Genomic DNA, 15,580 nt, shown 5'->3' on the forward strand with positions numbered 1-15,580 from the left:
CAAATTTCTTGTAGTATGCGGCCATAAAGCCGTCAGGGCCTGGGGATTTACCTTTTTTTTGTCCCTTGATGGATTGACGGATCTCGTCTAACGAGATTTCTTCGTTAAGAATTGTGAGGGCCTGATGGGATCATTTAGGCAGCCTGGTTGCAGCCAGAAAGTCAGCGATCAAAGTGGAGGGAGCTCTCAGTGGTAGGGACGTATTGGAAACCGAGAGGTTATAAAGAGCGGTGTAATAACGTTGGAATGCTGTTCTTAAATGTGCTGGATCGCGAGTTAGTGGGTTATAGGAATCTCGGATAGCTATATTATTTCTATGGGTTCTAGTTGCACATAGGCGGAATGCAAGAATTTTATCAGCTTTGTCTCCTTTTTCATAGAAGGTCTGACAGAGCCATTTAAGGCATTTTGGCTGCTTGTTGAGAGATTTAGTTTGGTTCTAGTTTCACGGAGGGCAGTAAGGTTTGCGGGGTCCGGGGACGCTTTATGTTGTGCTTCTAGGGTTTGGAGTGGGATGGAGAGCTCATTGGTACGGGCGAGGTATTCTTTTTTCTGTCTGGAGGCCATGCTGATCAAGTGCCCCCTCAGGACCGCTTTGTGCTCTGGCCACAGAGTGGCTTTGGAGACTTCTGGAAGATCATTTAGCTCGAAGCAGTCCTCCAGTCTTGCCTTAATCTGAGATACTATACTGCTATTGTGAAGAAGGGAATCATTAAGACACCAGGTGATTGGGCAGGATAGTAGGCCTGAGATATCAATAGAAATGGGGAGATGATCAGACAAGGTCAATAAGTGGATCTGGGCTGTTTGGAGGTTTAGGGCCTGGTCATGGCTGAGCAGGATCATATCAATGTGGGAGTATGATTGATGGGGTGAAGAATAAAACGTGTAGTCGCGTGTAGACGGCTCCTTCACTCTCCAGGAGTTATAGAGAAGCTGGGATACCATGAGACTGAGGAGCGATTTGGTGAATTGTGGGTCACCTGGATGTGAGGCTGTGGCCGATGCGCCAGAACGGTCCATAGCAGTGTTCAGAACAGTATTAAAGTCACCCGCTACAATAAGGTCTCCCTGTCTAAATCAGGTCAGTAGGGCATCTAGCTTAGGGAAGAAGCGATGTTGGCATTGATTAGGGGCATAAACGTTTACGAACGTACAGAGCTTGTTGTTTACTTTACCTATCAAAATAAGATAACGTCCGTCTTTGTAAGCGACAGAATTGTCAAGTTCAAATTTGAGGTGAAGTGCAAATAAGATCGAGACCCCTCGTTTTTAAAGCGAATGGTCACAAGCATGGTATGAGTCAGATATAGCTCGTAGCGAAGCTTGGTGTGAAAGTCGTACAAAAAGTGAGTTTCCTGTATGAAAATTATATCTCCCCTATGAAGTTTTAGAGAGGCATGAAGTTTGCTCCGTTTCTGGGGACTGTTTAAACCTTTTACATTGAAGGAGAGGACCCCAAGAACCATGTGATGAGGGAGATGGAAAGGGTGCGTGGCATGAGCTGGGGGGATCTAAGTAGAGCTGAGGTGATATCGGAACAGCTCTTGGGTCATTTAGAGGGGAGGGTGGAGCAGGGAAAATCCTTAGCTTATCGTAGTCTATTTGGATAGGGAAGGAGGTAAGGAGACGAGATCGGAGGGAAGGGAGGATAAAGCGGCAGAATAGGCCGGAACCTGTGGTGTCGACATTGGGAGAGTAGGCTATGAGCCGATAAGGCACATAAGTCAGCAAGGGAGCCTATAGCTCCCGGAGGGCGTGGTGGGACCTCCAAATCATCGTGCATCGTGTGAGGGTCGAAGCAGTAGAGACGGGGTGCGCACCTTCCCAGGGACTCTTATATGGGAAGCTGGAAGATAGGCGGAGCACCCGGGTAGTATGGGGAGGGGGCTTGGGGTGAACAGCTTAAAACAGGAGGATGGTATAGGGAGGTAGGGAGGGGATATTAGGAAATAAAAGGGGAGAGGCTGTGGGGAACAGAGGTATATATAGCATTATACAATAATACAAGTATTAGCTTAAAGGATATATTGCTATTACATTAACTCATAGTAAACCAAGCCTATCCTGTGACGCTCTCGTGTTACACTTCCCGAAGGATATCTGGAGAGAAAGTGGATAGATAACATATGACCAAGCGGGCGTCATAATGGCGACCCGATCAAACATGATAAGAGAGGCGCATGGAGAGAGCGCCACCAGAGACATAGAAATAAATAGGAATTGTTGGGCGCTAGGAGTCAAGGGGATCAGCCCTCAGTAGAGGGGGAAACCCCATTCCGAGTCCAGAGCCCAACAGACAACAAATAACATCTTAACATCGTGAAGTCAAATATATCAACAGTGAGGTAACCTAAAGAGTTGGATGGAGGGCGCTAAGCCTAAAAATGAGACTGGGTCTCATGGGTGGTGGGAGAGACAAAGTTGCATGGAGCTTTGAGGACGGGTCCTCCATATGGGGGGTACAAGTAACCTATAGTGGGATCAAATGTTAGGCTGCTGGCCCTGATCACCAACCTACAGAACTAGATGACGGAGGCTTCACCTCTAGCAGCCGCCTTTCCCTTAGAGCTTAACGCGCTCACCAGTACTTGGATTCCCCCAGGACTTAGCTCCAAGAGCAGTGTGGGTTGGTAATGCAGGACCACAGCGGCGGGCCAGGAGACTGGTAGAAGGCAGCGGGTAGTCAAAACGATAGCCAAGGTCAAGGGTCACAGGCAAGCAGGGTAATCGATAAAAACGCCAGGGGTCGGGGTCACAGGCACGGTAGTGAAGTCCAAGGTACAGGCAAGAAGTGTCAGGGTCACGAGCAGAACAGGCAGAGTTCAAATAATCCAAGCAGGGGTCATACGCGGGAGGTCAGAGTATCCACAGGACAGGGCAAGGAAGACAGGAGCAGGTCAGCAGACTAGAAATGTTCTTTAGATGTATGTAACATGATGTAAATTTAGATTTGATTTGGGGAACAAAGGATAGTTATGAATCGAGGATTACACCTAGACAGTGAGTTTGTGGGTTGGGAATGTCGGGTAGGAAGCTTCTGTTGGCAGGTGTGAATATTATTTCTGTTTTTGAGAGATTCAGTTTGCGTTGGAGAGAAGTCATCCAAGATGAAATGGCAGCAAGACAGTAACGCGATACAACACAGATGTTGAGAGATCAGGAGAGGATGGATAGATTTGTGTATCATCCGTATAGATATGATGCTGAAATCCAAAGGAGCTTATTAGTTTTCCAAGAAAAGTGGTGTAGATAGAGAACAGCAGAGGACCTAGGACTGAGCCTTGTGGTCTCCAACTGAGAAAGGAAGCAGAACAGAGGTGGATCCAGGGAAATTAACACTGAAAGAGCGATTAGAAAGGTAGGATAAGTGGCCCGAACACCATCTTACATAGACGCAGTGCTGCAGAGCTCTCTTTCCCGAGGCCTTTAAACACCACCTTTGGGACCCCGAGACGACCCACCTGTGGCTTACCACCCATCTGAGTCTCTTTGGTGTCACTGGGCCTGAGGAAGCGTTTCTGCCCGTCACGTGGGTGTGACTGCCAAGTCCTGACTGCCCTCTTTGCTTTATCCAGCTGGTCCCTCCTCTGTTGCCTATTATTTCTGGATTACCTCCTGGCTTCCCCAACGCTGCCTGGTGCCTGGATTTACTGGAGAGGACCGCGGGCGGCCACTAACATTTCGCGGTTGCAAGGATCAGCGATCTAAATCCCAAACACTGAGGGCTGCGATTACCACCAATTACTCGGCTGGCAACAACTCTGGACATCACAGCCTTCTAGACGGTCATACAACATCTAAGCAGGCTGCCGACACTCTAGACCAGTGTGCCAAGGATGTGAGTATATAAAATAGCACATGATTGACTATATTCTATAAATCTCTAGCCATTACCAACATTACAGATATTGAGAGTATAGCTCACCGTTCCGGCATTGTGCTGCTGCATGCCGAGGCCTACTGCCGGTAGGAGCCCCGGTAACCAGTTCTGAGGGTCCCACAGAAGCCGTACTTCCGGGGGAGGCAGGGTCACGAGACGACGTCGGCCAGTGTACACCACCAGCGTCTTGTAAGCTCAGCCACCCCAGGCTCCACCTGTTTTCCACCTCAGCCCACCAGACAGCTGCAGGTGACTTCCATCCTCAAGCTGCTATTGTCTTTTTTGCCCAATCAAAACCAACACTGGAGGTTCTGCTCTGTCTCTACTTGCACTGGAACTAGCTGCAAAAACCCTATCCAACTAATGGGTGCTAACCACCTGGGGATCCCTAGCAACAGAGACACTAATCCCTGCTGATCTCCAGCTGTAGCTCTCTGCTCCCATCTGGTGGCCAAACCGAAATACTGCCTCTTCTAAAATCTCACACAAGACACTGCAAAAACTTTAATTCATGCCCTTATCATCTCCCGCATCGACTATTGCAATTCCCTCCTTACTGATCTTCACCCCTATAATCTATTTCGCACATTGCAGCTAGATTGATTTTCCTTGCAAACCGTTCTTCCTCTACCAAGCCACTCAGTCTCTACATTGGTTTCCTGTTTTTCAAATAATCCAATATAAAGTTCTTCTACTAACATACAAGGCCGTCAACAAAAACTACACCGACATACATCTCCTCACTTGACTCAAAATATCTCCCAACTTGTCAATTCCACTCTGCACAAGATCTGCGTCTCTCTTCCACTCTCATCACATCCTCCCATTCTCGGTTACAGGACTTTTTTCGGGATGCACCCACTTTGTGGAATTCACTTACTCGCACAACAAGACTTTCCTCTAGTCTTTAAACCTTGAGCCACGCTGAAGCTACTTGTGACTCCCCAGCCCTAAAAACTTCTCTAAATTAGACTTTTTAAGGGATCAAGCTCCTTAATGTCTAATTTAAAGTATCAGCAACCTACCAATCAAATAAATTTTTTTTTAGGAAAATTATTTTAAACTTGTTTACATTTTTTTATTTACTTATATTCTCCTTACAATACTCTGTGTTCCCTCAACACCTTATTTCACCCAACTTTCACTTTTGTTCCCGAACACGTACCTGGTTTTTGGCCCCTAGTGAAGACCAGCAAAATTTAAAGACTTCCTCAGAGCAATTTGTGTAATCAGATCTGAAGTGCAAAAATCTACAGGAAATTCTCGAACTTTAGAATAATTAAAAAACTCAAACTGAAGTAAAGCAATATAATCTCTGTATTATTACGAGTTAGTACTCCATGGTATCTAACCTGTATTATTACTTTATAATAATGAGATCCATAGAGGTTTTGTTAGCTCCTTGCGTACCAAGACTATCCCAGCTGGATGTAACCAAGAAATCTATCAGGAAATCCCACAGGCCCAGTTGATCTTTATTTGGGCAGGTGTATTGTAATTATCTATCACTGGGACTAGTTAACACTTAACAGAGCTACAGCCCCAACATGAAAGGGTGTGCACACTTCTGCAATCAGTGTTTGAAAGTTGTTGTTTTTTAATTTCCATTTAATCATCTACTTGGTTTTCACTTGAATCAGTTGGTAGCTCACATTAAAAGACCTGATGTAACTTGATTTCAGGCTTTATATTAAACAACTGCGATTCCCATAAGGGTGTGAAGACTTCTAATAGCCCATGTACACTGTAACTAGCAAGAAAATGAGAATGGAGGGGCAGGAGGTAAAACCCACAAGCAGCTTTATTGGAGAACTCAAGCAATCACTTGGTATTTTTAAGCCAGTGGATATTTAATTGTGCAGTTTTCAGTATTGGCTAAAGCAGGAGTCCAAACCCAGTCCTCCAGAGCTACCAACAGGCCAAGTTTTCAGGATTTCTGTCTGTAGAAACAGTTGGGATTATACTGACTCAGCCAAATAGATTAACACACCTGTGCATGATTAAAGAAATCCTAAAAACATGAACTGTTGGTAGCGCTGGAGGACTGGGGTTTGGACACCTCTGATCTAAAGGACTTCCATCTACTCCCAACAATACTATTTCAAAGTTTAACTTCTTTATCACTCTAAAATCCATTAGATCTCTCTGTAGAACAATGTTTCTTACTTTGGGCCTCATGTAATTTGATGCATTTCTGTCTAATAACGTATGTCCCACAAAAATGGTGGTTACGGGTTTAGTCTGAGTTGCTCATAGGGCATAAAATATGTCTGCATGAAGATACGCAAAGGCACCCGTGAGGACAACTGGCATTTTGATGACAAATAAAATTCTAAGCGCCACAGATCATAGCCTCGGTCTGTTAATGTGGGACGATGAAGAGTACAAGGACCTCCCACAGACAGTTCACAAAGGGCTATGCCAGGCTGATCACTTTATAACAGGGAAACCTCCCTAGAGGTGCACAGGCTGTTCAGCATGGGATGAATGCGCTAGTGCAATTGGGCTGCATTGCAGTACTGATCTCATCCACTAGGGGGACTAGAAGTGATAGATGATCCGGTTTCAGTACAGATCTGTGCGCAGAAGCAGAGCCTAGTACAGCCATACAAGTTTTACTGATCTGTATCTTTGATAATGGGACAAGCGCAATGGGCAGTAACATGGTCTGTTCCTAGATTACCCTACAACTTTACTAAAGAACGGTTTTCTTAAATAAAAATAATCAAGCCAAACTGTTAATCCTTCAGTAAATGTCACTACGTGCTATGTACACTAATCTTATATCACATAAAGCAGCTCAGACATGGAGTAAAAAAAATCCCCGGCAGACCACATTCTCACATGTCCACAGAGGGTCCAAGCACTCAATGATCAGTTCTCCATCTTTTAGGACAACCCTAATCTGGAAGTAATGGGAGGTGCGCCAGGACAATGGAGAGGTCGGGGGGAGGTCCATGCTCCCCCTTCTGCCACATGTCAGACCAGGATGCGTGTAACGGATATTTCATCAGTGTGGTCCGTCCTGACGGGAACAGCCAATTATGACCAAGAGAATAGTAGATAGATTGAATGCTGATCACTGGAGTTCCCAATCTATAATCCTGTGTGACTTACTACTAATAAGTAACCAGGAGGGAACAGTCACATGGGAAGCAGGATCACTGACCTAATAATAAAATCTACCTACCTAGAGTCCTGGATCATTTGTAACCCACTTGTATATGCTGAATCAGGTTCCTCCCTCCACTTGCAGAGAAAATGGATATAAATGAATATACATTTCAGTAGTAATATGCTGCATAGAAGGGAGACAGATCCTTGTGCTCTATAATACAACAGTAATTCTATGTCCTAAATAACCTAGCTACTCCCTCCACCCGACTGATGGTATAAACCACCGTGCTATATGCAAATATCAGCGGCAGAGATTGAGACACAGTGCGAGCCCCACTGCTGATCGCAAGGTACGGGTGCTACCATATGCACAGAGCATGAATCCATCTCCACACAGCGCAGAGGCGCATAACGTTCTCTCTTGGCCGGAAGACGTACACAGTGCACAAGGCGTGGGGTGGGAACAGGATTAAATAACACAGCAAAACACACAAGTTAGAGAAACATATTTATTTCAAAGGTTAAAAGTTATTTTCCAAATCACAGCAATAGACAGATCTTTATCCCCTTCACCACCTCGGTGCACTCTCTACAGGAAGGAAGGGCTACAAGTTGACCAAAAAACTGTTAGAAACGTATACATGTGTTACAGATGCAACATTAGATAGACCAAGCTAGAATATAAAACTAGGTGCCTCTACAACTCCCCTGAAAGACATGCAGCAGGATGGAAAGAGCCATCGCTTCACAAACGTAGGAGAAAACCAGTGTTGTGTAAATATTATAGGTTTATATGCTCAAAAATACCTCAAATCACAGCCGAATTGATGGGAATCTGAACCCATATACTCCCGGTTTATAAGACTGTACAAATCACTGCAGCTATATTGATGAAATACAGCACTTGAGTTATTTTGAAACATGGTCTCCTCAGAAAGTCAATTTCGACACACAAAAATCAAGTGTCAGCACGGAGTAATTATAGATGGTTCTGATAAAGGAGGAAGAGCTGTGAATGAGGGAGTGGGCAACTACTGATGATTCACAGAGGTTCAGCCAGATTCCTGCTGCAGAAAGCATGTCTGTAAATAGCATGTAAAGTCCCTTCGCTACTTATGGCTGAAATTCAGCACTTCTAAAAACTATCTGAAAATCTCATCAATTGGGAGATATGAATAGGCAAAGATGGAAAGTCTTGAAATATTAAGGGGGGGTTATTCAAATAGAATTTGCGTCTGCTTGTGTAAAGTGGCATTACGGTACCAAAACATTGCAGATTTGTGTGCACCCTTATGGGGTACGTACAGAAATCCACAACGTTGCGGTACCCGGACCCGTGCCGCTGCACGTAATCGCGGCCGCGAATGCTAATTGAACATGCCCCTAGAGTAGACAAATTAGGTGTAGGGCCCCCCCCCCCCCAATGTAGTGTTTTGGTCTGCACAGGGAGCCAGTGCAGAGAAGCCAGGATCGGATCAACTAATACTTGGCACTTGGATGTTGCGAGCGAGTTACACTCAAAGAAAAATACAAAACAAGGAAACCCCCCCCCACAAAAAAACAAAAACAAAATAAAACCACACAGTATTTTTAATCTATATATTAAACTACCACCATTAAACCAGATCCCTCAGACACAAAATACATAAGGGGTACATAAAACAATGTGTATATGGGGGGAAAGCGCTGCAAACACCTAAACGTAATACAGTAGTAGCACAGGATAGAACATGCGCCAACCTATTAGTAGCAGAAAGGATATACGCATCTCATCGGGAGAGGATTGTGCAAAGAATTCACCCTTTATTGCATCCACCATCATCTACACCCAAGTGACATTTCTTACAGAAAAGTGCGTTTACGGCCAGTAATTATTCCTGAGGTCCCTGCGCAGGTCAGGGACTTACAGAAGCTAAAAGCAGAAGCACACATCAATAACGCTTTGATTATCACTGCACGTGTTATGCGAGGATTCAGTGACCTCTTAGTGAGTGCGTGAGGACGACGCGTTTCTCACTGTGTACAGATTCTGGTCATCATCACAAACGTATTCTCAAAGTGCGCAATGTTACGGCACATCTCGGCCGACCTCTTCTGAAACCCTGCAGGTGAGACACAGATTTGCAGGAATAAGCATCGATGGGAAATGATACAGTCCTATCAGAGGAAAATGTTTGCATTGTTCCTATAGAGAAGTTAATTTCTCTATATATTTGCAATATGTCAGTTCCTATCTGCTCTGTGTGAGGGACAATTCTTACAGCCAAATGCAAAAACAACTTATTTTCCGAGCAGTGTCTTATGTCTATACATTGTCAACATTTTCTGTTACTTATATTTCGTCAAGCTACAGAAGCCTGTATGAATAGATCTGCGTAATATTTATGCACAATTAATGTGTCATAGCTAGAAGTGGTTAAACAATATGCAGACAACACCGATATCTCTTCTGTCCCCTAACTCCGCTGTCTGGGCATCACACCTTTGACTCCCTCTCTTTTGCCCCCCAAATTCAATCCCTTGCCCAATCTGGCTGCTTTCAATTACGTAACATTACCCACATCCGGTCCTTCCTATCCTAGGATGCCACCAAAACCATCATCCATGCACTTATCATTTCCCGCCTTGATTATTGTAACAGTGTCACAGACCTTCCCTGCTCTCTCACATCACCCTCCTTCGTTCTATACTTAACGTGGCTGCAAGACTCATCATCCTTTCACATCGCTCTTCTTCTGCCTCCCCTCTCTGCCTGGTCTTACACTTGCTCCCCTTCCCATACAGAGTTATTTTCAAGGCACCCTCTCCCACTCCACTGCCCCATATATCTTCAACCTCCTCTTCGTCCCTACAATTTCCCATTCCCTGAGCCCGGACAACGACCCCAGCCTCTCCTTCACCCTGATCACCTCATCCTATTCCCGAATCCAAAATTTCTCCTGAGCTGCCCCGCTCCATTGAAATTACATTCAATGCTCCATCCGACTGTCCCCTAACTTGTACTCCTTCAAACGGACACTTGAATCTCAACACTTCCTCAAAGCCTACCAGCCTGCCACCTAATTCTCTCTCTATGCTCGTTCTCATCACCTTTCTCTTCCAGACTTCCTTTACTCGCTCCTCCTGCACTTGATCCCCTCTTCATGCTCCCTCTGTGTCTGCTGTTTTCCCTCCCTTTAGGATGTAAGCTCTTACGAGCAGGGCACTCTTCCCTTCTGTCTCTATACCATTTCTTTTACTCCAATTTCTCTATAATTGCTATGCCTGTAGCTTCTGGAGTCTTGGTTTACTCAGTTTCTGTGCCGATTTACCCTGTATGGTAAACTGTTTATATTGTGTACGGCGCTGCGAAAATCTTATGGTGTCCTATAAGTAAACGATTATAATGCAGATATCCATATATTGGGATCATCAACCACATGGGTACCGTCTAGCCACCCATTACACTAGATAAACTCACCAATGATCTGATCTCTCCTCTGCAGTCTGTACGTCTCTCTCCCAACACAATTCTGATAGATGAATATTCCCAGGTCAGATACATCAGTAATTCTCTCTGTCACCACCAGCTCTTCACGGACCAGATATGTCTGAGGCAGGTAGGTACCAGCCTGGGGTAAGAATAGAGTTACACATCCATCTAATGTTGAAATGGGTCGAGTCCTCTCAGATAATGGCCTCTAACTCATTTTTAGGTTTATAAGTTCAGATACATCACTTTACATATTGCCAGTATCTTAGTTTCTTTCCTGAAATTATCTGATTATACCCATGTCCCAGGTTCCAGATCTAAGTAGTCTCCACCTACCCCTCTCCCAGTGATTCGCTTAATGGGTCTCAATGTAAATATTCATGTACTCAAACATATAAAGATAGACTGTTCTGTGAGCACTTACAACACACAGATGTCCTGAGAGTCAGTTAATAAAAAGTTACACACAGAAATATATTCGGATGTTGCAGAATACACAGGATAAAACAATACATACAGCGAGTCTCTTGAAGAGGTCGATCAAGTTCTTCGGTGGCAGGACGATAGAGGTGTTCAGTGCGATCACGTAGCATTTCTGCAGCTCGAGGTCCAGATATGCAGTCAGGAGCTGTACGGAACAGAGCGAGACAGTTACAGCGGCAACACCAGATATATAATCACTGGCAATGTGCATAGCCCCCACCTCAATTTCTGTGGCTCACACACACTTCATTACAAAGCTTTTTGATATATTTGTTCGGGTTGTGACAGCACCAAACTCTTCAATAGGTTCTTACAATATTTACACTATTTTTCTCTGTGAACCCAATGGGAAAATCATTACCCCAGGAGGTAGCTCAGCATTATTCTGCCATCAATAAGAACATCTTTGTACATTGTGAATATTAGTAATAACTTGGTTTATCCTGAACATGGGATGAGAACTGTCCACGTTCTATGAGAAGAGCTGAGCTTGCAGAATAATTGTAACTTACTCTATCAAAGTCGTGTACAATGGCGGCAGAGTCGCCTTCTGAGAATGACGGCACAGGCACATTGATCAAAGCGATGTTGTCGTCTTCACGGATATCGGCTTCTTCGGCTATAGGAAGGTAATATGGTTCCTCATCGTGATCACTATGCGCGCTATAGGACAGCTGGCCTTCAAACAACTTGTGCTGAAACAAGAGAAATGTTTCAATGTGTGTTTGATAAACACGATGGATCAGACGCTTCAGCCTAAGAACATTCTTTAAAACAACAGCACGCATTATCTGTTCACTTTAGATCCCACTTCGTGGGACTGTGTAGTAATATCTATAGGGATCAACACGCCCGGCACTAAAGCTGGTGGTAGGACATGCAAGATGTTGGATGAGGCTTACAGGTCCATGCCATCATCAGCACTACAAGCTCTATTAGCAAGTAAGAGTGATACTAAAGACGGTGCCAATTTTATATACAACCTGTTAAACTTAAAATGGATCTCTGTGCAAAGACAATCAACATCTATATATGTCGACAGGAATGATAGAAGACCCACTTACTTACCTGGCCCAGCCTCCTTTAGCCGCTTACATGGAGACAAGACGCTGGTGTGGACTGATGTGAATTAGTTCTCTGTACAGCGCTGCGGAATCAGTGGCGCTATATAAATAAATGGTGATGACGATAGGCAGAAGTGGGCACAGACATCAGGGAGCAATATGAAACGGTTCTCTTAAACCAGAACATGAGCAACAGTCAGAGAGAGAGCGCCGGAGGGGGAAAGGGGGTTCCCTTCTGCATAGCAAGATCTCACCAAAATATGTGGACTGAGGGTGGGCAGGGAGCGATCACACATTTAGTAAGGGTGACAGTATTATAGGAGAGAAGGTATGACAACAATCATCATGCACGTCGCTGGTTCACTGAGGAAAGGTCAATATACAGATATAATTGGTTACTTACTCTGGGCATGAAGAACTTATAGATGCAAGCGCCCCCCACGATCAGCCCAGCCAAGATGAATGCCAGGCCCAGAAGGGTGAGCAGACAGCGGCCGGTGGAATTATTGTCTGTGCCATGAGTAGCAACTTCAGGATCCTGCAACAAGAAATAACATGAATCAGAGACACGGAGCAGGAAAAATAAGAAAGGTCACACATTCTACAAATAGCATTATGTAACGCTAAATCAATATCTGCACCCAGACTACTACCACGGGTAATATAATTATCATCCGGACACCAAGCAGGAAGACCTGCCCCCTTCATGTGCAAGAAATAGTGAAAACGTTTGAAGCTTGGAAATAAAGGTCACATCTTCTGCACATAGCATTAGGTAACCTGTATATTCTATAGATCAATATCTGCACCACTGTGATGTTAAACCTGCTAGTGGTAATAGAAATATTATTCAGAGATATCCACATGTACAACCGGGATTACTACATATCTGGCTGCTGTAATTCATGTATAAAACAGACATTTTACATGGAAGAGTAGTATGCTTGCTGTGCAGTTTCCTCATGTTTTATGAGTGAATTTACACAGAACAGTGACATAAGGAAACAAATCTGTCTTCCCACATACTGTGTATGATAACAGCCGAATGTGCCAGGACAGACATTTACAGTAAGAGAAAGAGGAAGCTCACAAGTGGATCTCAAAATATTATAACCTTCTCGGGAGTAAACACTACTAGAAACAAGGTTCTATAACCTATCTACTTGTGAGCAGTGATTTGATAGTCACACCTTCCTCACTATTTGTTGAACTCATACTGACTAATAAAACAAAGTAAAAATAAATCCCTAGAGTTGGTCCCCACTGAGCAGCCAAAAGTGGGGACCAATTAAAGAGTCACGGCGGCATAGTGTACTATGTACTTGGTGAGCACTGCCATTGGAAAAGTTCGTCAGGAACTGTATGCAGGGTCCACTTATATTACAGGTTGCACTATTAGGGCGCGAGATTTCTCCAGAACGTCCAAGGAGACACATTGCGCCGATATTATGGCAGAAGTCTCAGGTTATTTTTTCTCGCACCCCAGAGATGCACACAGAAAAATGAACAGAGTTTCCTACTGCAATAGCTGTCAATAGGTACATCCTAACATTGGTGCGACACCTCACACCGAATTGAATCTCCTCCTTACAGCGCCTTTTCCGGGAAGTAGGCAGGTGGAGGAATTCAGATGCCAATGTGTGTGTGTGGGTGGTGGATATGGGGGAAGGGAGTAAGGGTTAGCAGGCTGATGTCAGTCCAAGGGGGTTGGGGTGTTAAGTTGGAGGGACAGAAACCAGTGGGAGGGTGGTGGTATGCAAGGTAAGTGGGATAGTCACCAGTTGGGGAGAGAAGCACCAGTGTATGAAAAAAAAAAAAAAAAAGATAGTGGGGGTACATAGGATAGGTTGGAAAGGCACCAGTGTCTGTGCTGGGGCACATGCAGTGATGCATACAGTATACATATGGAAATACAGTATGGATTGCAGTACATGAGACAGAGAGGGGTCAGTAGTGGTGTAGTTAGGTTCATACACAGACAATGTATATCAGGTGTAGAGATATATTTTATTACAGTATAGAGTATAAACAGAACAGCTGGGGAGTATGGTATATACCCACACATTGTACTGATCAGGGGTAGGGGGGGGGTGGTTGGTGGCATAGTCAGTCAGTTTGCATGGTATATACATAAACACTATAGAGATGGGGGGGTGCACTGGGTATAGACACCAGGGCAGGGATGAGGGTGTATATACACAATTGATGCATGGACAGGGTAGGGGGATATATTAGGCACACGAACACCAGAAGTTTGGGTATAGCATATACACATATGGGTGGGGGTGGGGCACAGGGTACATAGTCACAAAGGTAGGAGGGGGTGATCACAGTATATACACAGACATGGTATGGATGGGAGGGTGGGGGGCACTATATATACACAGACATCAGGAGGAGAGGAGGGGAGGGGGTATATACACAGACATAGTACAGATGGGGGGGTACACAGACACTCAGTGAGGCGGTAGGTGAAGTGTGTATTATATTATATACACAGAGACCGGGTGGGGGCACCGTATATACAGACACGGTACATTATACGGTTATAATACACAGACACGGTACATTACACGGCTATAAGGCGCAGGGCCGCAGCCTCTCCTCACCTTGTCGGGCACCAGGCACTGGCCGTCCTTGGAGGGGGTCTTCCCGGAGAAGGGGGAGCTGAAGGCGATGTTCACCATGGTGTCCGGGAACTGCGTCTGTCTGTGCTGCCGGGTGACGCAGGAACACTCTGCCTGGCCCCGCCCCCGCACGTGACCTGTATGAGTGCGGAGCCCCGCCCTCCGCACGTGACCTGCATGTGGGCGGAGCCCCGCACTGCTATGTGCTGTCAGATCCCAAAGCAGGCCGTAACCTACATTATACTATTATATATTACCTTATACTACATTATACTATTATATATTACCTCATGTTACATTATACTATTATATATTACCTTATACTACATTATACTATTATATATTACCTTATACTACATTATACTATTATATATTACCTCATGTTACATTATACTATTATATATTACCTTATACTACATTATACTATTATATATTACCTCATGTTACATTATACTGTTATATATTACCTCATGTTACATTATACTGTTATATATTACCTCATGTTACATTATACTATTATATATTACCTAATACTACATTATACTATTATATATTACCTCATACTACATTATACTATTATATATTACCTTATACTACATTATACTATTATATATTACCTTATACTACATTATACTATTATATATTACCTTATACTACATTATACTATTATATATTACCTCATGTTACATTATACTGTTATATATTACCTCATGTTACATTATACTATTATATATTACCTAATACTACATTATACTATTATATATTACCTCATACTACATTATACTATTATATATTACCTTATACTACATTATACTATTATATATTACCTTATACTACATTATACTATTATATATTACCTTATACTACATTATACTATTATATATTACCTCATGTTACATTATACTGTTATATATTACCTCATGTTACATTATAC

At 43.9% G+C, this 15,580-nt stretch overlaps 1 protein-coding gene across 1 annotated transcript; it reads right to left on the reverse strand.

The window, feature by feature from the left end:
• Positions 1-7,495: 7,495 nt before the first annotated feature.
• ITM2A (integral membrane protein 2A) lies at positions 7,496-14,785 on the reverse strand. Its single transcript, XM_075186202.1, has 6 exons — positions 14,629-14,785; positions 12,423-12,557; positions 11,468-11,650; positions 10,990-11,100; positions 10,461-10,611; positions 7,496-9,102 (listed from the first exon to the last, which is right to left on the reverse strand). The coding sequence occupies exons 1-6, from the start codon at positions 14,704-14,706 to the stop codon at positions 9,014-9,016; spliced, it is 747 nt and encodes a 248-aa protein (XP_075042303.1). The 5' UTR covers positions 14,707-14,785; the 3' UTR covers positions 7,496-9,013.
• Between the last annotated feature and the right edge of the window lie 795 nt (positions 14,786-15,580).

The sequence above is a fragment of the Mixophyes fleayi genome, chromosome 9 (genome assembly GCF_038048845.1).
Source record: "Mixophyes fleayi isolate aMixFle1 chromosome 9, aMixFle1.hap1, whole genome shotgun sequence".
Taxonomy (NCBI): Eukaryota; Metazoa; Chordata; class Amphibia; order Anura; family Limnodynastidae; genus Mixophyes; species Mixophyes fleayi.